We start from the raw sequence: 24855 nt of genomic DNA, 5'->3' as shown, positions 1-24855 counted from the left end.
TTAAAGGGTGTTTCAACCTGCCATCGGGTTAAAAACTCACGTTCCGCCTTCTCAAATGACCGCGCACCACTTCTGCTCGCACTGGTGCCTATTCGCCCTTAGCATCACCTCACCGGTCGGCTCCCGCCACAGGAGCTTCCGCGATGATGCTTCAGGCACAAAAGCATCTTTCCCCGTTTATTACATTTCCCAAAAGGTTGCTGGAATCCAACCTTTAGCAGCCTTTGTAGATGAAATGAATGGCAGCAGCTCAACAGCTGCTGTCTTTAAGCACCACTGATGGCCACTGCCGTCGGTTGTAGGCACAGAAGCGTTAGCAGAGCTGCTGCCTAGGAACTGGGCAGGTTTCAGCAACCTTTTTCACCTGCTGTGATTTGGTTTGGCTGCTTTTTGATTTTTTTTTTTCCCTGAAAAGACATTTTCATCTCTCATTTGAATTCATGTTTAAAGACATAAGGCAGTGACCCCAGTACATGACCGTGTCTTCAACGGATTGTACTGATTTTGAAACAGAATGCCAGCGCTGTTGGGAAAAGGGTTATGAAGTACTTGTTCCCTCGGATTCAAAGCACAAGGTAGTTAATAACTGAGACACAGTGGAGCAAATTTGTCATTACTTACAGGTCAAGCCAAGCCCTAATTAGTTATGGGAGTTATCCCTTAATTTAAAAGGAGCAGAGGAGCTTGGCTCTGGAGCGATGCTGAATTTGTAAAGCTCGAGTGTGTCTTCTGCTTTTGTATTTTAAATGTGCAGTGAATGTTGTGATGGTGTTTCAAGAAACTGGGTGGATGGGGCTACGTGTCATGCCACGTCCCTTGTGTAAGGTGATGTAAGATGCAGTGAGGATGAGGCTGGTGTGCCCATATGCAATGTGTGTTGTCTTGCCTTGCAGAAAGTTGGGTTACAGTGTAAAGAATGAAAACGCAGACAAGTGAAAAAAAGCAACAGGGTCTCTTCATAGAATTCCCCTTTTTACTGAGTGAAACAGAGTCAGTTTTTAGGCTGATTAATACTCTGCTCTTGAGAAATTGTGTGTTTTCATGTAATGCTCCTTCAGATTTTCTACTAGTACATTTGAACTCTTAATTGACTGCCTTCCAAACAAACAAAAAAAAATAATTAGATGATGTAAGGGTGTACTGGTTACTATATCATATTTTTATGTAACTTCTGAAAAAAAAAGGGTGAAGTCCTCTTTGCCCTAGTAATTTCTAGCTTATAAATTACAAGTTAAAAAGCCATTTATGCTGCATAGATATTTAATAGAGTTCTCCAGCTGCACTCTTTTTTTCTTAAAATACCTTGCATCATTTTATTAGAATACATTTTCAAATTGAAAACATGAAAATGAATCACGTTTTTACGGATTTTCGTGAAAATAAAACTTGGATATATTTTATTAGATAGCATATTCACAATTCCGTATGTACAAACCTATGGCTAATACCAAATAACAGGATCGTACTCTACTCTGACAGCACCTGCACATGCCTTCTGCTTTGAGACTTTCCAACCAAGCAAAAACGCTGCAAAAGATTTTTAATCTGTGCAACAGGAAGCAGCGTTGATGTAACAAGACAACAAGAGTTGCAAGTTTTTGTCTATTTGTATGTACTGAGAGCAACTGAAAGCACCTGGAGGTGTCATCCTGGATTCAAACTAGTTTCTGTTGTGTTACTAAGAGCATTCTTGATGCGATTACTCAAAGACATTTCCTAAACGTTCTCTGTCCCTCTGGCTCTGTCCGTATCTGTTGCTCTCTTCCCTCTTTAGCTTCCCACAGGAAAAACCTACACCATCCCTAACATCTGACTTGTTAAATTGGATGCTTAATTTCTTTTGTTCATGCATGAAGTCTACTTAATTCAGGTGGGATACATTGTGCCTAAGCTGTAAGACAGAATTTCTAAATGCTTTTTTGGAAAACAGACCACACGTGCTTAGTGTCAAAGATTCTCACTACAGCAGTAGTTAAGTCAGACCTCAGACATGCAAAGAGCGTTGGTTATGCAGCATAGCAGTTATTTAGTTCAGGTTTTTGAAGTGGTTTTGCCAACTGCATCTTTTAGAACAGGGATAACGGATGAACAGAAAGATCACAAACATGACAAATTAGAAACAAACCCTCTCTTTTATTGAATTTTATACTGTTACACAATCAAAAAGAAATACAGTCACAAGTATGTCAAAATGTTTAAAGAGAAATATCAATTGCAATACGTTGTACTTGGTTCCAAAAAAGAATTCCATTAAAATATACCACTTCTTCATGAGAGAATACTGCTATTATTCACAAAATCTACCATACTGTATAAATCCAGTAGCAAACTCTTTTAACTTTTTGGTAACTTGGCAAGCCTTACTCAAGGTAAACAGGGAAGCAGAAGGAAAATGACAACCCATTTCTAGAATTTAGATCCAAAATCACAGTTCTCCAGAATGGAGCTTTCCAAGGAGCCAAGTGCCTGATTGCCAACGGTATTTTTAATGGAAGCTGGATACCCAGCTCATGTGGATTCCTATGAAAATGGTATTCCTACAAAGCACTCCTGGCCTGTGAAACGTTTACTTTCGTGCCGGACAATTAGTTTGAATAACATGCATAAGTGCAGTGACATTTGAGCGAGACGTGTTCTGTTTGGCAGCAGGGGCAGGAATAGATGGTTCACCTTGGGCCCGTCCAGCCTGGGTGACAGCGGTCAGGTCCTTGCCCCTCCCAGCGCTGTTCACCGACAGAAATGATTCATTCGGCAGCGTCACAGGGGCGAAGGCTCACCAACCTGTGGAACAGCCCACAGTTCTGCTTTCCGCTACCCTTGTTTAATTAAACAGCTTTCTAAATAATGAAAAACCACTGTTAAATACTCAGTAGTTTGATCTGTAATAATCAGACTTTTGACACTAATTGCATTGGAAGCAGAGGTGATCAATTAATTCAAAATAAGCTTTGAAGTCCGAATTGTCACCAGTGTCATGTGTAAAGTTTTACTTGTTCTTTCTGGCCTTAATCTGCAATTCTTTAATGCAATAATTACTCAGGGAGGATTTAATGTGTGCATACAGACACACAGGAAAGGAAACTTAACAGTAAATTGTTTCTGTTTCACTCAAAGATCAACAGGGGAGGAAGGTGTGTTAGAAAGGTGTACTCTGGACTCCAGGTGACCTTAATTTACTCAATACATTACACTTGAGATCAAGTTACTGGATAGCAGCAGCCTTAAGTGACTTCTTGGGAACTACAACTGTAGTTAATTATAACTACTTTCAGGTAAAGGAATGAATGATGTCATCATAAATACCAGTTTAAAGATCCCCTTACCTTTTAACAAAACCATCACCTGTTGTTCATAATTGGGTTGCTCCATGAAGAAGCTGGGGCTTGACTACTGCTGTAGTTGCAATAAACTTCTGGAAGCTAACTTGGTTATTCTCCCTGTTTTATAATTTCCAGATAATCTAGCATGTTTCATATGCAGAAGGAATCACTGTATCTACCTACAATTTCTTTACTACTGGCAAAGAACAAATGCTTTAGTGTAGTGCCTCAATATTTTAAAAGGTACTAAAAGTTAGCAAAGACATTATTCAAAATCACTAAGAAAACATTTAGAAAGTCATGTATTCTAGAAGATTGTCATCCAAAGTACATTTAGAATCAGGTTGTATATTCCTACAGTCTTAAGAAAAAAAAAATTAAAGAGGAAAAGAAAAAATAGTAAACCACAAAAGAGACAAATCAAAGGTGTACTTCTAGGTTCTGTGAACTTCCATCTGCATTTAGCAAAGCTCTTAGAGGGCCAGGGCAATTATTGTTCCTTTTCTGTGCTTTCCTCAGTGACTGTAGGAGGTTTGTGGTTTTTTGGTTTGTTTTTTTTGTGGTTCATTTTTTTCCCCCTACAGTAAACCAATACAGCTAGTGCAGTTCATTCCAATAACTGCTTCTTTCAGTCACTTTTACCAGGACAGTAAACAAAATTCTATGCCTTTTTACTACGTGTAATAAAAAATACATGAGAGTTGGGAAGACTCTCAGATGAAACATGGCTCATTTAAATCCACAGCTGCTGTCACTGAGACCAGAGATGATTCCACCAGGCTCATAACCATAAGTTATGTGGGTCACTTAAGTCTTTCTCCTCTTTTTTAACATGAGTTTTTCTTTATGAAAATTTACAGCCCTCTTAATTTCAAGTACACTGAAAAGGAACTTGCAGGCCCAAATAGCTCAAGCTCCTACAAAACAGAGTCAAGAGAGCAGCAGAATAACATCACGCAGGATGGTACAAAGCTTCTCGTGGGAGATGAAAAAGGGATAACCCACCGGGCCAGCTCAAAGCTTGCCGGGGCAGGAAGAAAAGCAAAACCCACTTGTACCTTTCACATGTCTGCAACACTCTCCTCACAGAATCCTAGAATGTCAGAGGTTGGAAGGGACCTCAAAAGATCAACCAGTCCAGCCCCCCTGCCAGAGCAGGATCACCCACAGTAGGTCACACAGGAAGACGTCCAGGTGGATTTTGAATGTCTGCAGAGAAGGAGACTCCACAGCCTCCCTGGGCAGCCTGTTCCTCACCCTCTCAGAGGCACAGCGCTAAGCGGAAGGGATGCCCCTCGCGCTTTACTAAAGCCTTCAGCAACCTCCCTGTTAAAAACTTTTAACTGCTGGCAAGAGAAGGAGGTGCCATGAAACGACTCCTGTCACAGAGACCTCACCTGGCAGGCACACCGTAGCTCTGCTGCTTCTATCCAGAGAACTTGGCAAGCTTTGGACACTTAAAAGGCTGCATTAAAACTCTTCTAACATTCAATAGCAGGTGTATGTGTGCAAAACATTCCCTGCACGAAGCCTCAGCTCTAAGTTAGTGCATTCATACTCTTTCTCCTCTCTTCATGGAACTTCTATTCAAACTTTTATGCAACTATCCTCTGCTACCAGTGCCTTTTTTTTTTTTTTTCTTAGTTGGTGGCTAAGACGCTCCATTAAGTTGAAGACAGTTGTGTCAATTTGAAAAGTGCTCATTTCAGTGAAACAGTAACAGTAATTTTCAAAACCAGGTTAAGCTCACATACCATAATACTGATTTCAAAAACTCCAGAGTCCGATGAAATGCAAAATAAACCAAAATAAACCCAGAATAGGTCTTGTGACACTCCACATTAAATTTCTTACATTAAGTGGGGTTTTTTAAATAGTTTGACGGGTGCACAAATATCTTGACCATATTTACACATTAGGAGGTTCTATCAGTAGCATCGTGTTTTACAACAGCAAAATGAGAAGTCACCTAGTCAAAGTTACCAGGTCAACAGCACAAGAATGTAGAATAAGCTTTAACATCAAGTACCAGCTTAATTTTTTAATCATGCAGTTTTGTGATAAAAATCCACCTTTAACTGATCATTCCTGTGAATTTTACTTATTCCTGCTTTCCAGTGTTACCTTGGTAAAGCTTCCAGAGACAAGCCTTGAAGTTGTTAATAAGGAAGAATCTTTCCCCTTTAATGTAACACAAATGTGCCGTCTCCTCACCTTCACGTTTGCTAACTGGTGTGACAACAGATTTAAAAGTTTAACATCTTTGGCGAGCGGTAGTACAACACTGTCTAGGAGACTTCAGTACGGAACAGGCTCAAATAATTAACGCGGAGATGTTACAATCAAAATAAGAAAGCAGTGATTTCCAATCAACTCTAAGTTAAAAAGGGAACACGGATGAACAATAACCACTAACAAAAATATAAATTATCTCATTTCTCTCAGATAACACACTCCCCAAGGGGGCCTGGTCCACATATAGTTTATTGATGTAAGAAAACAATACAGTTAGTGTTAGATCCAACCACAAAGAGCAAAAGAATGAGTGAATGAAGGTTTTGTACAGTACATATAGGAAAATAAGATGTTTGTGACAACTATATATTTCTAAATAAAAAGGCTTCTAAATATATTCAAGTTATTGAAATCTACATGGAAACATATGGATGTTAATAGCAACAAGGTGCATAAAACCAAAACATCAAAATATTGAGCAACTCAATGATGTACTAGAGAAAACTTCGCTAACAATGCAAGATGTTTTACAATCTGCTTGAAATATCACCTATACCACACAGGGTAAGCTGAACATTTAGATTTAAGTTCATACACAATATTAGCATTAACTTCAACAACTACAGGCAGGGATTTTATTTTTTTTTAAGCTGGCAAAGTGACTACTTTAATGAACATCAAACTCTCTCTAAATCGAGAACGTATCCAGATAAAATGCTGCTAGCCCTTTCCAGATAAAGCCTTTCCTTTGACTAACCACACTCATTTAAAGTCAAAAGCATAAGACGGCAGTTAAGAACGATTTATATTACAACGTGATTAAAATAATGACGTAATCTGGGTTTAAACATGATTTCACAGGCAAACAAAAGAAGATTCTTCTTAAAAACTAGTTTTTATAAATGCAGAATATATTGCATGAGGAACTGCTGGTAATTTTTAAGAAAATATATTGTGCGATTGTGGCTACAATGCACTGCTGCAAAGCGTTGTTTCTTATAAAAACTATTAAAATAAAAAAAACTTATTTGAACATAAAGAGGAAGAGAGCACAAGTCTTCCAACTACCTATGAAGAGCAGGATGGAAGTATTGCCAGGTATTTTTTTCCGGTGTTGACATTTTACTAATAATAAGTTTTGGTGACCAACTCCCCAGCCAAAAAATAAATATTTTGTTTTTAAACCAGGTGCATATTTCAAAGCTGCTACTGCAAGTGTATTTTAAATGTAATGGACTTAAAAGTGTATGTACCAAAGAATTATAAAAAATGCACTATAGTTTGAGTTATTGTTACATAAAGAACATATTAAAAAGACTGTCAAAATAAGTAGAAAGGGGATCAAAACTGAACTAACTGAATTAGTGCAGTACTGTAGCCAGGCTTCTAAAATCAGATATAGAAAATATAAATAGACTGCTTTAGGTGATGATTCACCAGTGTCCAAAAAAGGAACAAGTATTGTGAAAGCTCAGTTAACTTGATCCAGAGCTCTGAGCAGTTCTTCACCCTGTAGCAGGTTTCTGTTGCCTTGTATGGGAGCGTTTACTTCGCAATCGTAACTCGTGAGCTGGGGCAGTCCACTTTCATCCATTGACTGCCCTAGAAGTTTACTCGCTATGTCTAAAGAGGGAGGGGAAGGAGAAAAAGCGCGCTTTTATTTGCCATGCTCAACTTTTCCTCCTCAATTGCTCATAAAGGAGGCAAGTTCGGGGGTGTGTTTGTCACTCGGTTCTCTTTCACAGAGCCCCTCTGCACCCCCCACTACACGCTACAAGAAAGTACTAACCAGTTGATAGTAGAATGATTGTCTTTTGCTCCACTCCATTCTGACCATTTGTTTTGCATCCCTTTACGCGTTTCCAAGCAAGCGATGCATTTCCTCCACGGTCACCTGTCTGCTGGAATAAAGACCCCTAGAAAGAAATAAAATAAATCTTCTTTATTGGATACTATATCTTTATAGCCCTGCATGTCCCTCTGCCAAACCGACAGCTCCCTGGCACTAATTACTAATGTGGGCATTGTTAACAAGTTAAAGCAGACTTCATTCGGAACTTGGGGAGAAACATATTTCCAAGTACACTGGCCTTGAAAATTATTTAAAAGAAAACTCAATCCGATTTTGAGACCTTACTTCCCTCACAGAAAACAATTACTAAATCCCAGTTATCGCCAGTTACCACGCTCAAGATTAGCGTGTACGCGTACGCACCCCTTTAATTACCGCTGCGCTCGTGTGAGTAAGCATCAGGTTTTCACTGAAGTCTCTACTGGTTTTTAGCACTGGAATTAATGGTGTAGACAGGAGATTCAGGAACCTCGGGAGGTCGATTCTATCTAAATTTAAGATGTAAATTCTGCTTGCACCCTAGTTACAGCCACCAAGCCATCTGACCCAAGCCTTGTCCTAAGCCATTTTATTGCAGATGTGGCTCCTTAGCATATTGTTTTGACAACAGCACAGAAGATACAGAGATTAGAAAGCTTTTAAGGGCTCCATATAATTACAATACGTAAGAAACAGCTACCACTGAAACAGATGGGATGGAAGGAAAAAACACCATCTTAGTAACGAGTTTGCTAGCAAAAAGAGTTGAATCTTGTGCCTGGTTAGTGGTACTGACTGCTGCAAAAAGAGGAAAAGGTATTTCAGAACACTGACATTATCCTGAATACTTGAAAGAGTGAAGAGCGTATGTTTTCAGGTTATAAAACATCCATGCAAGTCAAAAGGACAGTTGTAAAATAGAAGTTACAGTTAAACAACTCTGACTTAGAAGCTACATTTCATAGTACGGTCAGTCACCTACATGGTTGCTGGTTTATTTATTCTACTGTGAATGCAATATAGCACTTCATATTAAGAGAGATATAGCACAGATCTTCTTCAGTGTGACGATTTGGATGATTATTTCATAATCTTGCTCTAAGACATATTTCCCTTGTCTAATTCTCCTGTTTTCTAGGAAACTAAAGTAGTAATTTACTGTGGTCTTCACTTATTTTCACTCTGTGCAAAATAGGTCTTGCTTCCTTACAGCTAAGAAGTCGTTGCAAGTTTTTGCACAATCCCTGAACACCATGTAGCACAAGCCTGGGTTTAACATGATTTTTTCCTTCCGTGTGCATGCAAGGCCTAGTTCATCCTCTCAGAAATCCATTGTGGAGAAAGGAGCCAAACAACAAAAGCACTTGCTTGAAATAATGTCAGTAGGACCCAGCTACATGGAAAATTCATCTTCTGACTGTGCAGAAACCATAAAAATATTTATAACGCATTTGTCAGATAAAGGAAAAAAGAAACAGGTTTAGTCAAGGATGCGGTCAGAACCTATAGGCATTTAGAAAGGCACTAAGCATAGAAGCCTCTACGCTATTATAGCAGTTAATACAGAACTGCTTGTGCTCTGTGTATTTAAGGACATCTCATGCTATTTTGAATATTCTATCAGTAACACTATGACAGCTGTAGCACCATGGCATGAGAAAAAGGCAACAAAATTTCTTGCAGTGCTGTGAATTCTTACAGGGCTCCTGGAAGCAACAGAATAACATGCATGAAAGTGCAAAGCATTTAGAAAATGAAAACAATGGCATGAGTATGATTATTTTTAAAATCAAGTCTGCTTTCCTCATAGAAAAAAATGGACTAATAACAGCTCTCTTGGCTCTTCTAGAGGAAAGCAATGATGCAGCAATTGTCTCATGCTCAAACCAGAATGCTAAAATTCATGGTTTAGAAGAAAGAGAATCCTGCAGCGTAGGACACATTGATGACTACACCTAGGAGATGGAAACAAAGAATCTCAAAGGCTACATTGCAGTAGAGAAACCAAGAACTAACCGTGCAAAACTTAACAGAATTGGGAATTTGCAATGAAGGCAAGAACAGAGGTAATAGCATGTAATGGCAAAGCTCAGGATTTTAAAATACTAAGAACAGACAGTAACAGACAAAGATTTTGGAGACAAAATACCTTGGCAGAAAATAACAAGCTGAATAGTCCTAATTAAGTGACACAACTCTCAGAAGACCTACAAAGTTTCTTCTGAATAGCTAGGACAAATTATGATGAGCTACTCAAAAGCACACACTCTCTCTCGAGTGTGCGTGAAAGGAAAGTAGTAGCAAGATGTTTGCTCAGTCACATGAATTCTATACCCTTATGGTTCAGGTGGCCTCGTTATCTGATCAAATAAAGGAATCTCAGACTTGACAGAAAAATGAAAGAAAGCACAGGAAGAAGACAAGAAAATGACCTCTAGCATTGATAAACATGAAAATTAATTTAGAATTCAAAGGTGTAATAAATCTAGCAATTCTGAATTTAAATGCAGAGTCTTCATTTGTGCATATTCTACTGAAGAACATACATGTTCACTGAAGAGTATCTTCACCTAAGCAGGAAATGGGCTTGTGTATAGAGGGCACTTTTGAAACAGCTAAATCGGAACAGAACTAAAACCAGAGTATCTGCATACTTGTGGGAATTTCGCTATCGAGCAATTATCTCGGATCCCAAGACGCCACTGCACACTAACAGCTAAATTGAGGAGTCTCCACTGATGCCTCATGTCAGAAATTGCAAGGTTAAAAGTGAATATTTTAAAATGGTAAAACAAAACTCACAATTCCAACTGCCTGAAAAAGTGAACCATCATGTTCCATTTTTCGTTTTCTCTGAGCATTATGCAAAGCTAGCATCTTTGGATTTAGTTCTTCATCCATTGCAGTAGATCTAAGAAAAATTGATTCAGGCTGTTAAGACGTTTCTACTACCCTCAAGCCATTCTTCTTTTGTGGACATTTACATACAATATCACAGAACTGAATTTATGAACTATACTACTTTTTTTCACCATCGACTCATTTCAACGTTAATTGTCTAGGAGAATAGCAAATGTTAGCTTTTAATCTTGCTGTGAAGTTTGAAATGAGTTAACAAAAATTTCAAAAAAAAGTCTTTGCAGAAAAAAGCATAAAAGTTTAGCAATTCACCTGCAACAGGAAGAAGGGAGGCAAAAGTGAGGAAAAGTCTATTCTGAGTATTTCTATGTACAGATAAATCTTCTAGGTATCAAAAGTCTGATGTTTGTAGAATTTTCTGTCATGATAAATGTCTACTACATATGCCACAGTTCATTGTTATGAAATACAGCTCATTTTAAAAGCAATAAATCACAGACTGGTTCACCTCTTACCTCGTAATGAAATAGAAATACTGTGTGGGAGTAACTACTTGTAAAATTGCCTACTGCATTCTTTCAAAAGGCTGTGTATCAGATACAAGGGCAGAACAAAATTATTAATAGTTTGCATATAGCAGCTGCCTATTACATAAGACATTTATGTAAAGGCTACTGTGAAATTAAATTTAGGGAAGCTTACTGTGAAAAAAAACCACAACGACAAAAGAACTTGTTTGAAATGTCTGAATTTAAAGGTATCAATTTCTACTTTGAAGCAGAATGCTGAAGACAACATACAACAGTGGGCATCACTTAAAAGTGTATTAAATCTTACTTCTTGAACAGATACTAGGGCTTAAAAGCTTCACTTATTTTAAAATACCTTTTATTCAGCGTGACTGTTAGCAAACTGGGCACTCCCGGACAAGACTTTTCCGTCTGATCCAACGTTCCTTTCCCTGCCCTGATTGGAGACGCAGTTCGACTCCTGTTCCCACCGTAAGGTGATGCTGGGGCACTACTCGTTTCATTGATTATGCGGACAGGAGACGAAGGAACAATTAGGGTCTTCACATCATCCGCATGTTCTGTCACGGGTTTTATTTCCTCAGCAGTACTTGATGGTGTCTGAGTCTGCTGAAATATGGTAATGGTGGCTGTGTTTTGAGAGCCAGAAGAGCTACTTTCCAGTGGAGAGAGCTGATCAAAGGATCGCAACTGGAAGTCATCATCCATTGGGATGTAAGGAGCCAACATCTCCAGATCTAAATCAGTTTCCTGGAAAAGAGGAGGGGTAGAAGTTATAACCAGATACAAACATCTCGGCTACGACTTCATCACTTCATTAAGGCTCTTCGTTTTCCTAAGTCCTTTTACTAAAATCCTTACTAGATTGCCTGGAGAAGAGGAGGCTTAGGGGAGACCTTATTACTCTCTACAACTCCCTGAAAGGCAGCTGTAGCGAGACGGGTGTTGGCTTCTTCTGCCTAGTGAATAGCAACAGCACAAGAGGGAATGGGTTCAGGTTGCGCCAGGGGAAGTTTAGGATGTTAGGAAAAACTTCTTCACCGAAAGGGTGGTGAAGCATTGGGATGGGTTGCCGAGGGAGGTGGTGGAGTCACCATCCCTGGATGTGTTTAAAAAACAGCTGGATGTGGCACTTCAGGAGATGGTTTAGTGTTAGGGTGGTGTAGAGCTGTAGGTTGGACTTGATGATCTTAAGGTCCTTTCCAACCTTGATGCTTCTATGATTCTATGTCTGATTCTAAATCCTTATAATAATTGTTACGGTTTATTATAACAAAAAATATCACATAAAAAAGGAAGGAGCTTCCTGAAGACATTCTAAAAGAAAGAGAAGCACATTGAAAATAAGTATTAAGATGATACAGAATTTTAAGTTAATGTGCATTACCTGAGTAGAGAATGGATTTTTTGCTTCTGTATCTATTGCAAAGAGCTTCTCCACTAATTCCAGTTTGAATTCATTAGCCATATCATTATCCACATCAAAGCAGTAGTCGTTAGGACTACTGGGCTGTGAAAACATTTTGAGCGCAGTTTTAAGTTTCTGTCATTACATCATTTTGCATTGTATCTACAGATTCTCTGAAAATGTGCTAATGTAAAAACTAATTCCAAGCTACAGTTGCACAAAACTGAAGTGGGAAAGGAAAACACCTGTATCAGTATACATTCAAATTTACCCCACTTGGGAAGCACATGATTAGTTGGAACCTCTACAGTAATTTATTGCAACTAATTTGCTGTTTGGAGAAGTTGGCTCCAAGCCATTCTTTCTTGAAAAGACCAATCTCAAGCTCTTGTTATTTCTACCAGGTGGTATTGCACGCGATTGCAAGGCTCACTCTAACAAAAAGATAATTCTCAGTATGAAAAATGGATCTTTTTCCTCAGATCACAGCTTAAGTCACAACATAGAAGTAATTTTCAAGTCCTGTCACAGCCCTAGTCCTTAACCAGCTCTGCTCCACAAGCCCCAAGAGCACATACATTTTAATGGCAGCATATCCACGTTACGTAACTAACCTCAGGTGAACTTTGGCTGGTACTTGCATCAGAAGGGCTGGTTGGTTGCTCTTGCACCTGAGGCATGGTAAAAGAAAGTTCGAGTGGCTCTGTGTTTGGCTCCAGCTTTGATACAACTTCTCTATTGAGTGCAGGATCAGCATTGCTACGAAGTGGCTTCGTAGTTTCAGAGGCAGGCAGTGGGGACATTGCCATATTTATATTCTGCAATTTCTCACTGGATGAGGGGAGCATTACATCGTTATACAAAGGAACTTCATCACATTGTTGTTCATCAGTCTCTATAAAAATTAAAAGAAACCATCAACCTAAGTAACAATACTGTGCGTGTCTACGGACCTCATTAAAATTTAAACAGCGCCTGAAATACCACTGGTGGTACAGTGCTACACTGTACCTCAAGTGATACAGGGAGGTTATTTTTTTGAGATTTACTGTAAAATACCGATTTTAATTAGCATGCTTTCCAGTTTAAATGCACACCCACCATTACTGCTGAAATCTAGAGAGATAATTGTGTCTCCAGCAGCTGGGGCCAGCACAGTTAAAGCATCTGGTTCCTGTTTAAGTTTTTCAAATAGGCTGTTAGTATCCTCCAGGTCATCTTTGCTGAATATTTTCGTCATTTTCATATCAGGAGACTCCACTGGTTTCAGCATACACTCAGTTTGTCCAAGGGAAAAAATCAAGTCCTTCTGAACAATTCCACTGTCAGAGAGGAAGATCACTGTTAAAGAACAGCTAACAGGAATCAATGCAGGCTTAACAGTTTTCTAACTTAAAAAAAAACAGAACACAAGAAACCTGCAAACACACACAGAAAAAAAAACTAAAAGAAAAACAAAACAAAATAACAAACCCAAAAGAACAAAAAAATCCCCCAAAAAAACCCAAACATCACACACATCACACTACAAATTTACCAGGATAGGAGCTTTAAGAATTCTTCTTAGACATTCTTTCCTCAAATGCAATAGACAAACCATGCACTCGCTGTGGTGCCATCAAAAATAGTGACAAAAATAAATGTGCAGAAGTGTTTGAGAAAGTAAGAGGGGGGGAAAAAAAAATATTTCCTACAACATTTTTTTTTTTAATGAATGTACACTATGTTGATAGATTGATACTGGTCCATTCATTAAAGTTTTTAAAAACTAATGTAGAACCATTATATAATTGCAAAAAAACCAGTCAACAACTCTGCCTTCAGCTGAAGTTTTCAATTAAAAGAGGAATTCTCAGGAAGAAAAAAATAAAGGGGATTAAGAAAGACACCACTGCTGCTGCTCTGACTCCATGAATAAAAGTTATTAGCAAAATTATCTACTTCAGACTGTGGACAAAGGTTGGAGAGTTGTCTAGAATGCAGACAAATTCTCAAATGCTGCCACCGTGATAGTACAGAAGAGGGTGGCTCTACACTCATTTGCCTGCAGAGGCTTGACACCAATAAATGAAAAAAGCGTTTTGTTTTCAAACACAATTCCTAATCCTAGGACCAGCAGTATTCTAAGCAAAATTTCATGGGTAGGAAATAGTAGCAACGTAACATATTCAACAGGGGATCAAATTCTCAGCAAGTTGGGGGGAAAGGAAAAAAAAAAACATATAGCACCACCAAAATCTGACTTGGTCTTCAATAAAAATGATGACGAAGAATAGCGACATTCACTCAACTCACCTCAACACGTAGTTTACACACACTATGCACTGCGGCTGAGAATTCTTAGTGTTGTATATAACAGTTGCTTGAGTTTCAACCCAGACATAGCCGCCTTGTTTAGCAAGCATTCTGTACTGTCCTGTTGTCACCTGCCCTTTTGTGAACACTAAAAGCAGAAGGGACACCAGCTTTAATTACAGGCAGGAAGACACAAAACTGTTTAAGATAAGCAGTCACTGCAGATTAGTATCTGCAATTTAAAGAAAGAAAAAAGAAAAAAAAAAGCCCTTTTTCTTCTGCTTTTTCCCCCGGTGCTGTATCTCATCTCTTGTAGTTGGAGAACTTTAAATACATCTTTTCACTTACTGTCGTGGTGCGTTTTGGTCAGATGATCAGAATCCAGCGCATGATAGTACTCATAGATGGAGCGACCCAGGAGTTCCTCTGGCTCATACCCCATCAACTCTGTAATTCTTTAGAACAAGGAGGGGGGAAAAAAAAAAATAAAATCACTAAGTAAAAGATGGCATGGACTGGCACAAATAGTGGAGCATTGTGATGCTTGCACATATGGAAAAGTCCTGAGAGTCAGTTCTGTACACATTAGAAGCAATTTTGGATTACTGGGAGTTTTAATTTTTAATAAAATACTGGGTTGCATGCTTCCTTAACAGGGAAATTTTAGCAGGCATAGCATTCTACTTCCAACTGAATATTTAAAAATCATCTCCTCTAGCAGACAGGATTAAGGAAATCCTTGCTTTCTAGAGGTTTTGCTGGGGGTTTTTTTGCTTTAAAAGTAGACCAGCTACTTATGGACTAGAATATCCAGCTTATGCAAATATGAGAATAGCAAAGATATGCTTCAACAGTTTTAGACCCACAACTAAGAGGAATTAAGAATCAGATTTATTCTTCCCACTCAACCATTGCCAGCTCTTAAAGAAAACAGTATTTTCTTTAGCCCTTAGAGGGCAGTGCTAACCAGGGGAACACCTTTATTTTCCCCATTCTCCACGCAGAATGTGACCGAGCAAGTACCTTTTCTGTGACACCACCAGTCCTAGTAAGGTAGTTACTGCAGAGGACAGAAAATAACCTGCACTAACATCTCTTTGCATCTAACTGCAACAACTAATTAAAAGTTCGGGTTTTGTTATGAAGATACGGAAACAGGCAGTAAAAAAATCATGCCCAATTAAAACAACAGAATACCCAACCAACCAAAAAAAGATAAACCCCAAAAAACCCAAACAACAAAAAACCCCTCAGGCCCATTGTTTCCTTCACTTTTGTTTTTCTCATTTGTCAAGCTAGGTTTCCAGAGGATGGTACAAGCAGTCTTATGTGTTTCACTACACCCATGCCTTGTATAAGAACACAAAATCTCTTTCTCAGCAGATGTATTATTGCATTAAAAGTACAGCTGACCCTTCTGTTTGTTGTTTTTTGGGTTTTTTTTTGTACTGGAGAAGGCAGACACTGATCTCCTGAGGAAAGGAGCGGGGGAAGTGGTGGCAATAAAATGCATCTGACGAGTATTGCACACGCACACTCTCTTCAGTCACCAAAAGGCAGCACTATCTTCAACAAACCTAAAATCCTTCCTGTTTTTTCAGTGCCCAGGAAGAATCTTCTCAATTTAATCACTGCAACTGCAATAAAGACCAGTTTGAACAGGCAGCTAACTGGAGGCAAAGGATTTATTCCAAGGTAATAAACCCGTGCTCTCCTTAGATATAAAAATTCCAGCTTTTAAATAAGACATCCTGATCAATTAGTAAAAGCTAAAGAATCCCACCAACGATTCTGCTGCACAGATGAATCAAGGAGAAAGACTGCGTAAGTGTATAAGGCCAACATTCACTGACGTGTGCCAACCCTTCAAATGAATTCTTTCTTAAAGTCCAGTAAACATGTATTACCTTTCATCACAATAGGAAAATTTCATATCAAGACTGTGACGACTGAGGAATGTTTTACTGTCCAAGGGGACCTCAATGTTTGATGGGTGAGGAATAGGTTCACAGATCAACACCAGACACGTCATGGGAGGCTTTTTGTAGCCGCAGTGAGTCTGATTTCCACACGTGTCGTACACCCGGATGTGCCCGGTGCAGTGCAGTACCTACAGGAAAGTCGTATTTGAAAAGGAGATCAGGTCTTGTCTGCCAGGCGACACAATCGCAAGTTCCTTTAGCACACCCGGAGCAAAGTCCCTCCCCTACCCAAGCCCTCGATGCAATAATACCACCACCAGGAAGGCAGCCCTGCTTTCCTACAGACTGCTAAAAGGGAGAGCAGCAGTCCTCCTCCTCCTCCTCCTCACACTGCCTGCACAGGCTGCAACAAGCACGCAGGCTGCCAGCTCCTCCTCAGCATGGCTGAAGCAATGCTGGACATTTCTGCATTTCTGTGGACTGTTTTTCTTTGAAAGTTACGTTAATGACCACACCGGTAAGCGACTGCCTCAGCAAAAGGCATCTTACTATTTAAATTTGAAAGTTATGGTAATAGTAGCAACCTCCATTTCAGATCTCCTGCAGAAGCGATGTTGGAGATCAAATATGTTCTTCAAAAAACAAGAAATTTTGGGGTTTGTGATTTTTTTTTGAACCACTCTAAGTAGAAATTGTTCAAAGACAAAAGAAGTTGTTTGATCTAGAATAACTACCACTCGATACACTAAAAGGTTACTTTTTGTCCAGAAGGGAAAATGCATTCACTGCAGAAAGTTATCGGACTGAGCTCTTTTTGTTTCAACTCACAAAAGGGATAGCCAGCAGCTTCAGAAAGAATGGTATTGGAGTCCTTCAGAGACCTCAACTGGCACATTTACAACGTCAAATCAAAAGAAATCAGGTATCAGCATAAGTGGTGACAAGTTTGGGTTTTTTCCTCAAAGGTTTTCTGCAAACATATTCAGTAATTATAGTTTCTAGTAAGTAAATGACCTCTAATTTAAAATGGAGAATTCATTACAGGAGTTTTGAAAAACTAATATTAAGACATTGTTTCAGTTACCTCTGTGATGTGTTCAGCATTAAAATTCAGCAGACTGAAGTATAATCATTAAATTAGTTAAGTACTTAGTGAAACTCAAGCTCGTTATGTGAAGTAAAAATGTTGAAATACAGTGTTATGACATCTGAAGAGGAAGCTGCCAAACTACATATATATTTCTTTGCATTAGTTACCTTCCATGTAGCAGACTTTATATTCACTGTTCTTCCCCTGCTAGTCAGTGTACACTTCATTCTGAGAAAAAAGCTGCGCTCCGTGTTTTGCTCTTTGCCCTTTTTCACAGGACCTAACAAAAGCAAATAGTAAACCAATTTTTAAGCTCTTAGATCATCTTCCAAAGCCATAAAAACCCCAAAACATGTTAAAGAACTCTAAGACTAGGGGAAGACCCAACAAATAAATTAAAAAGATTGATAAACCTAACAACACTTTCAATAATAACACTTTTCTGAATGAGTTTTACTGTGAGGTAGGCAAAAAACTGAAGTTTCAATGTTTTAAGATCAGTATTGTATTCGTAACCAACTCCACACTCCCGGATTTCAGGAAAGAGGGGTGGGGGGAAAGACAGACTGGTTGAAAAAATCTCATAAATTTTAAAACTGCGGCAGAGGACAAGAAAAGCATGTGTAGAATGAGAAGTGCTGCTGAGTTGGTTTCCACTGAAATGCATCAGTAATTCATGGCGGGGAGGTTAAAAATCAAATGTTTTGGGGCCTGCAGGTTTTTAGGACTGCAGTATTTTTTTTTCAATTCGGAATTAACAATTCTGCTGTTTACATGCATCCAAATATTTCCACTGTGATTTACACTCTTAGAGTAATCAGGCACCAAGTTTTTACACACATTACTGGGCATTCTTCCGGGGAGCAGGGGAGAAGAAAGTCAAGAAACCTAATACAATTAGTATTAGCAGCACTAATTTTTTAGCCTTACTTGCTAACAGCAGGCTTTAAGTTATGGTTTTGCCTTTGCAGGGGAGAACCTTTCAGAGTCAATTACTAGCTAGGCAATTCTGGGCAAAGAAAATGCAAACCGATCCTATCAGGAGAGCTGCAAGCAGCTCGGTGGGAGTGGAAGAAGGAAACAAAGAACCTCGGACAAGGAGCAGTGGAAGAGCAAGTTTGCCAAGGTGTGCTGAGGAGGGAGGACCAAATCGTGGCAGAGGGTGGCAGTCTGCAACATATGAGCTTAAATTTTCTACAATAATTTGCTCTCATCCTCCATAGACAATAGCAGGTACAAAATTCTTCATGGTGGCTTGACTACTTAACATGCAATTGAAAACAAAAAAAATTTCACTGATGTAAGAGCTGCAGTAGATCTGTTTGGGTATTTTTTCAGGTTTTTTTACACTGCTTTAGTGAAGATGTTTTCCCACACCCTTGCCCCAGATGCATTACTGTATTCCAGAACAAGGGGGTGAAGTCTAATCTAGCCTTACAAACATACTTCACTACTAAGGTCAGACAAGTTTAGAAAAAGCTTAGAAAACTGAAGTCAGCACCCTTAATGCAGTATCTTATCAGGTCTCTTTCACCGAATTAAACAGAAGGACAACAGATGATTTCTGATGTACAGTGCTACATGAAAGCAGAGGTCAGGCTTGGAAAATTATCGCTATCTAGATTCAGAGTCCATATAACCCTTGTTTGATGAAACAGGAATTAGAAAGGGCAGATTTTAAACTTTTAACAGCTGAGTAAAATAGACTGCATGGTGGCATGCAGGCTATCAAGTCTTTATAGTTGTTTAACAAACTCCGACAAGGCATAAAGGCAGTAATTCATGGGCCCTTGTTAAATCCAAGAGCATATGGAATATGTGAACGTGGTGTTCTCCTCCCTCAGACAGAGAAGAGTCAGAAATCTGTGAAAAGGTACTAATTTTATGCACCATTTAAAAGGTACAGAGAAGCATCAATCCCAAAGCCCTCTTTGGGGCTAAGTATTCCCTATTAGTTTTTCGGTGTCCTAAACATAGTATTTTTTTGAGTTTAGCTATACCACCACAGACTTCTGGAAGAAAGCATTTCCGTCTGAGTTGTCCTGTAAAGGCAAACCCAAACCAAGACAAATGCACCAATTTAACTTCTCCATGTCTATCTACAGCTATCACTTAAGACAATTCACATTCAATCTCTAATTTTACTCCTCTAAGCATGGGAATTCTTTCAACTCTCAGTAACTCCATTTTAGTCATTACTTTTCTTTTACAATAAAAAGTACTACTGAAGTCTCACCTCTCCTACAATTAGGATACTGCCCAAACATTCTGGTTATTTCTGTTGTTAGTATCTCTGAACTGGGTTTATTTTGAGATTTAAGCAGCACAATATACTAGTTTGTTCTCTCAACACCTTTTTCTGGCAGATATCCAACTGTACTAATGCACACAGGAACTATCCATAAGTAAATTAAATCCATTTTTTTCTTTCTTCTCACCATTTCTGTGTGTAAGCATTTCTCTCAGCTCTTCATGGTCACATGGATGAGTGAAATCAAATACACTGTGCCCCGTCAACTCAAACTGCAAAAAGTAAGAGGTATACAGGTGTGATTTCATATAGACAAAAGTATAACAACTTTTATAGATTTGAAAGAATCTTAGGAAATGTCAGTGTTTCACCTGAGTGAGTCCCATACACTTGTTCACGTTTTCAGACATGTAAATCATGTCCCCATCTTCGGACAGAACCATGACAAATCCATCAAGAGCTTTCAAGTAGAAACAGTTCAGCTCCTTCTCCATTTTGGCTTCTGTCTCCAGCTCACCTACAAGCAGCCACAGATTTTTATTTAAGTGAACATCAGCCATTCTTCACTTACCGGCAGGAACAACTGCTGGCACCAGTCTGCAACGAGTCAATCTTGCAGGACTGTTCAAAACCAGTATAATTAAATCAGCTAAGCGATCAATTAAATTCTTCAAGCTCTAGTAATGGTATCACAAATCACAGAAAATCAGAGTAAGGCTAGCTTCTCTGTGCTTTAACGCATAAACCAATAAACCTTCTGCCTTAAGGAAAAAGTCTACATAGCAAAATTATCACCATTTACCTCAAGAAGGTATTACAAACTTTTCTCAGGGGCTTTCCAGAAGACATTTCAGAGTAGAGCTACCAAAGTTACTCCTCCATAGGGTATAGGTAGGCATGGATGAGTATAAATAACCAGTACAGCATCCACAGCATGCTGTGCAGATACTGGTTCATAAGCTAACTGAGACTGAAAATGACACTATGGCATTATAAGCACTATGAGCCAAATGGAATCATCAGAATAGAAAGGAAAAAACAAGGTCTGTTGTACAGTGGCCAATATTTTTCCTGTGCCATCCCCAGTAGTCTACTTCTACTGTGAGGTCATCTTCTTTTCCATGGAAAGGAAGCAACTCTTACTATATTTATCTGCTGGCAGGTTTGAGAAATAGCTTCTTGCTCAATATACCTCCAGCCCCTTGTCCAGTTTCGGCTACGTTATCCACGTACCAGCATCCAGCAGCTTCCTCATGCGCAAGTAGCTGATGGTCAGCCTCATAATGGAGGCCTTGTCCAGGTGTGCGCTCACGGTGTGGGGCAGGGGCAGCTGATGAGCAAGTTCGTAGAATACTTCCGATTCCTTGCTCCTTCGGCACCGGGCTGCATCTCTCGACTTCTCTTTTCTGCGTTCCGAGCTAATCCTGGATAAACAAAGTTCAGGGTTAATACAGGAAACGTAGTTCTCCGGGCAAGTTGAATTTGTAACTAGGCTGCCTAGTGAGCAATCAACCAGTTATCAAAGTTGAATAATTTAAAACCTCAGTTTAGAAGTGTCAATGTAATTCTGTGTATAGAGTTTTGCCACAATTGGACTCTGCCAGAACTAAATCCAAACCCATAGTTTTCCAACAAGATCAGTTCAAACAGACATTGATATACTCAGAACTATCCCTGAAGCACGTATCTGGTACCCTGACTGCTGCCCTTCCAGCCTCCAAATCCCATTTCCTTCCTCCTTCCTGACATAGAATCATAGAATGGCCTAGGCTGGAAGGCACCTTAGAGATCATCTAGTCCAACCTCCCTGTCATGGGCAGGGACGCCACCTCTCGACTAGACCTGGCAACACATGGGGACCGAGCGGGAATCAAACCCATGACCTCGGTGTTGGTCCTTGTTGCCAGCACCGCGCTCAAATCACTGAGCTAACCGGCCTCCATCTTAAGTCCATTCAAAATACTACAGTGCGAGTTATTTCCAGCTCGATGCTTCAGTAGTGTCCAGTACGCTCTCCTAATTCTTTCCTCTTTCCCATCCTTACAAAGTGAACCTAAAGGGTCAGATAAGCAAGGATATTGATATAGCGTGAGGTGTCCTCTTTTTCAAGTGATCCAAGTCCCTTTCCCAGCTCTTTCTCCCATTCCACAGCCTCCCCTACACTGGAAAACTCCAGCTGTTAAGAAGTTGCTTCCTTCTTCTTCCACAGCCTCTGTTAGACTCACCTGCCCCAGGACATGTGAAGGACAGCTCTCTAAGACCAAACACCAGAGCGGCTGAAATTCTCCACCCATTGCTAACATGGATAATTCTCCCCTTTCCCAGGACCTGCACCAGTTTGTGTTTGTCTCATGCATCTGTCATATGAGTTTTAAACTAAACATTTTGAGACAGGAGCTCCAAGTTTTTCTTTCATTTGAATAAGAACTCAATGGTGCTGTGGTCCCAGAGGAAATTACGCCGTTGCAATTAAACATGCTTTTATTTTTAAATGGATGGCACAGAAACATACAGTATTATCATCCATTTGTCTTTGTACATATTTATGTCTTCTGAAGGCACCCTATCTGCATTTTGCATACACCTAAGATATAAATTAGTGTGACTGCCTTTTGTAGGATCCCCTTTTCCACTGACTTTCATGTAAGTTGCAAGATAAGCACATGCCCCTAAACACTGCTTTTCTAATTCAAAGTTGTACGCCTTTTAATGTTATCACAGAGAGATTAGGCATCACTAGTTGAAAAAGAAAATAAACCACTGCGATATTTACTACCAGCAGTTTAGGAATTACTATTTTCAAATTTCACTAGACTTAAGCCACATACTACCACTGCCAAATTCATGTTGCTAACTCTGCAGATCTGTGCAAAAGCACTTTCCAATTAGCACATGAGAGGTATCACAAACGATACAGAAAAGTGATTCATGAGCCAATATTGCCTGGGAAATAAAAAACCAGATTCAATGTTGGGAGCCCAACATGTACCCAAAAGAACACGTTTTCAGTCCTTTACCTGATGTGCCACCCACAATAGCCAAAAACCTGCTTAGTTTGTGCAGAAATGTGCAAGTGACAATACTATTATGACTGAAAGCATGAATGCCTGGAAACACAAAAGAAATTTAATAAGCTGTGATACAGACAAAGCCACAGAATCTCTTCTACAATTACCTTCACTTTTTTCCAGCTTCATCAAACTGTACAGCCACCCCCAACCCCACCAGCCTCTCCTCCTACCCCTTGCCAGCAGAAGGATGCGCTAGAAGCTTGGTTTTCAGAATTGCAAGTTTTAAAAGAACTAAGAATAGGGTTATGTTTTCTCCTTTGGTGGCAAAATCAGGCTACTAAATCACAGAAATACAATTTCTATGCACTGAGAAACATTAATAAATCAACATAATAGTAACAAAGATCTGTGGAAGACTAACTTATGGGTATTTGAGTTGTAAAAATTTCCAGACATACAATAGTTCTATCGGTTTCTGTGAATATAAGCTCATGTTCTTCAGATGGGCAGCCTAAAATATCGGATAATATTTCCCATCTTGCAGATTTCTTCACATTCAGTTTCCCTGGTCACAACAGATGTTCCTGCTCTAGTCATGGATATCTTGATCTGAGAAGCTTGAGGCTCCTGATATACAGGTACATCCAGAAACAGCCACTATGACAAGTCTGACCTTCAAAAATCCTGAAAACACATTTTAGCTATATATCCTAATTGAGTAAACATTTCTTACCGAAGACAAGCCTAAAGTACCTTTTATCTTGGTGGAAAACTAAGGATGGAGGTGAAAACACATTGGGATTCTCTTTGTCCTCTTTCTCCGACCACAGATCACACCAGCAACGGTAGCACAAATTATGCTGCTTTAGACAGATTCACCTTTATATTTTCCTTTGTTAGCTACTCATTCAAGATCCCTTCACCTACAGAAAGCTACAATAGGTCCTACAATAGGAACTCAAGGGAGAATCACTGGAAGTAATTGGCTTCCATCTGCCTAGATGCCTGCAGTTTTGTCACGGCTGCCTTTTCAACTACAGACACTTTTCAGTTAAAACCCCCGTGCTCTGGCAATAAGGCTGCGCACTTCAAGTCTGCGAGTCCGTCAGGCTTGCGTGAATCACAAAGGGCACGTAGAGAAGGACAATGGAAGAGACGAAAATAAATGCTAACCTCACAAGTTGTCGCTTCAGCCCTTTCCCCTTTTCTTTCAGAAAGCCTAACGTTCTTGAAAATGCTTCTTCTAGTTTCTAGATTTATTTTTGCCTGCTTTTAGCACACCCAGCAGCGGACTTCGTCATGAGCAGTCAACACTTCTCACGACCATTGAATTATTAATTACTGAAATGCCGCTCAAATGGAGCTCATCTTAAAATCGAGCTTCTGTTAAAAATTAATCCCGCAGTAGAAGAATCAAGTAGTGCCTGCTGGAGCGCTGCCGGACTTGGCGATGGCAAAACTCAAGAAAAAGTGCAATGTTGATACCAACCAGTGCTGCCCGAGCAGCAGACTCCTCTCCCTCTTACTAGGTATTTCCTTTCTAGAAAGGCTACTACTATAGATAGATGTTTAAACTGTACAGCACAACACTTCTCTATTTTTAGCTGCCGTTTAAAACTAAGCTGTAACCAATCTGAGTAAAACCCAGCAATTTAAATAGGAAGATTAACTACCAGCTTCAAAGAGCGTTTCTTTAATGGATCAAATTAATAGGGAAAACGTCTTTCACAAATGAGGTTTAATTACCAAGTGAAGTCAGCATTGCCTCAACATAGGATGCCACCAAATTAAAAAAAAAAAATAAAATCCTTTACTGTTGCAACTACCCCAAGCTTTGCTACCTGCAGTTGCATAAAGTAAAAAACACACAATCAGCATGTGTAGCTGCCCACAAATTTCTGTGTAGTCAATTAAGGGATGCTGAATTCCTATAAAGAAAATGTATTTCCTAAGTGAGCTCTCTCTCAACTAGGAAAAAAAAAAGAAAACGAGCTCAAGGAAGAGGACTTTAAAAAGCAAGATGTGAACTGCCACAAAATCAGCTTAAATAAATCGTATCATTTAAGAGGTTTTCAGCACTGCGCACGTGTAAAACTCGTGGTC

General features: G+C 39.4%; 1 protein-coding gene across 1 annotated transcript; it reads right to left on the bottom strand.

The window, feature by feature from the left end:
* Positions 1–5559: 5559 nt before the first annotated feature.
* Positions 5560–21165, bottom strand: HIF1A (hypoxia inducible factor 1, alpha subunit (basic helix-loop-helix transcription factor); the record flags this gene model as incomplete). The annotated part of the gene is made up of 14 exons (XM_009875785.1): positions 5560–7178; positions 7345–7471; positions 10189–10297; positions 11131–11525; positions 12163–12285; positions 12798–13078; positions 13285–13505; positions 14479–14626; positions 14827–14933; positions 16386–16588; positions 17658–17770; positions 19929–20013; positions 20113–20258; positions 20975–21165. Coding segments are annotated over 14 exons (2401 nt in total), but the record flags the coding sequence as incomplete, so codon positions are not given.
* Positions 21166–24855: the final 3690 nt, after the last annotated feature.

Source organism: Apaloderma vittatum, unplaced genomic scaffold (genome assembly GCF_000703405.1).
Source record: "Apaloderma vittatum isolate BGI_N311 unplaced genomic scaffold, ASM70340v1 scaffold43308, whole genome shotgun sequence".
Classification (NCBI taxonomy): Eukaryota; Metazoa; Chordata; class Aves; order Trogoniformes; family Trogonidae; genus Apaloderma; species Apaloderma vittatum.
This window is presented reverse-complemented; position numbering and strand designations above follow the sequence as displayed.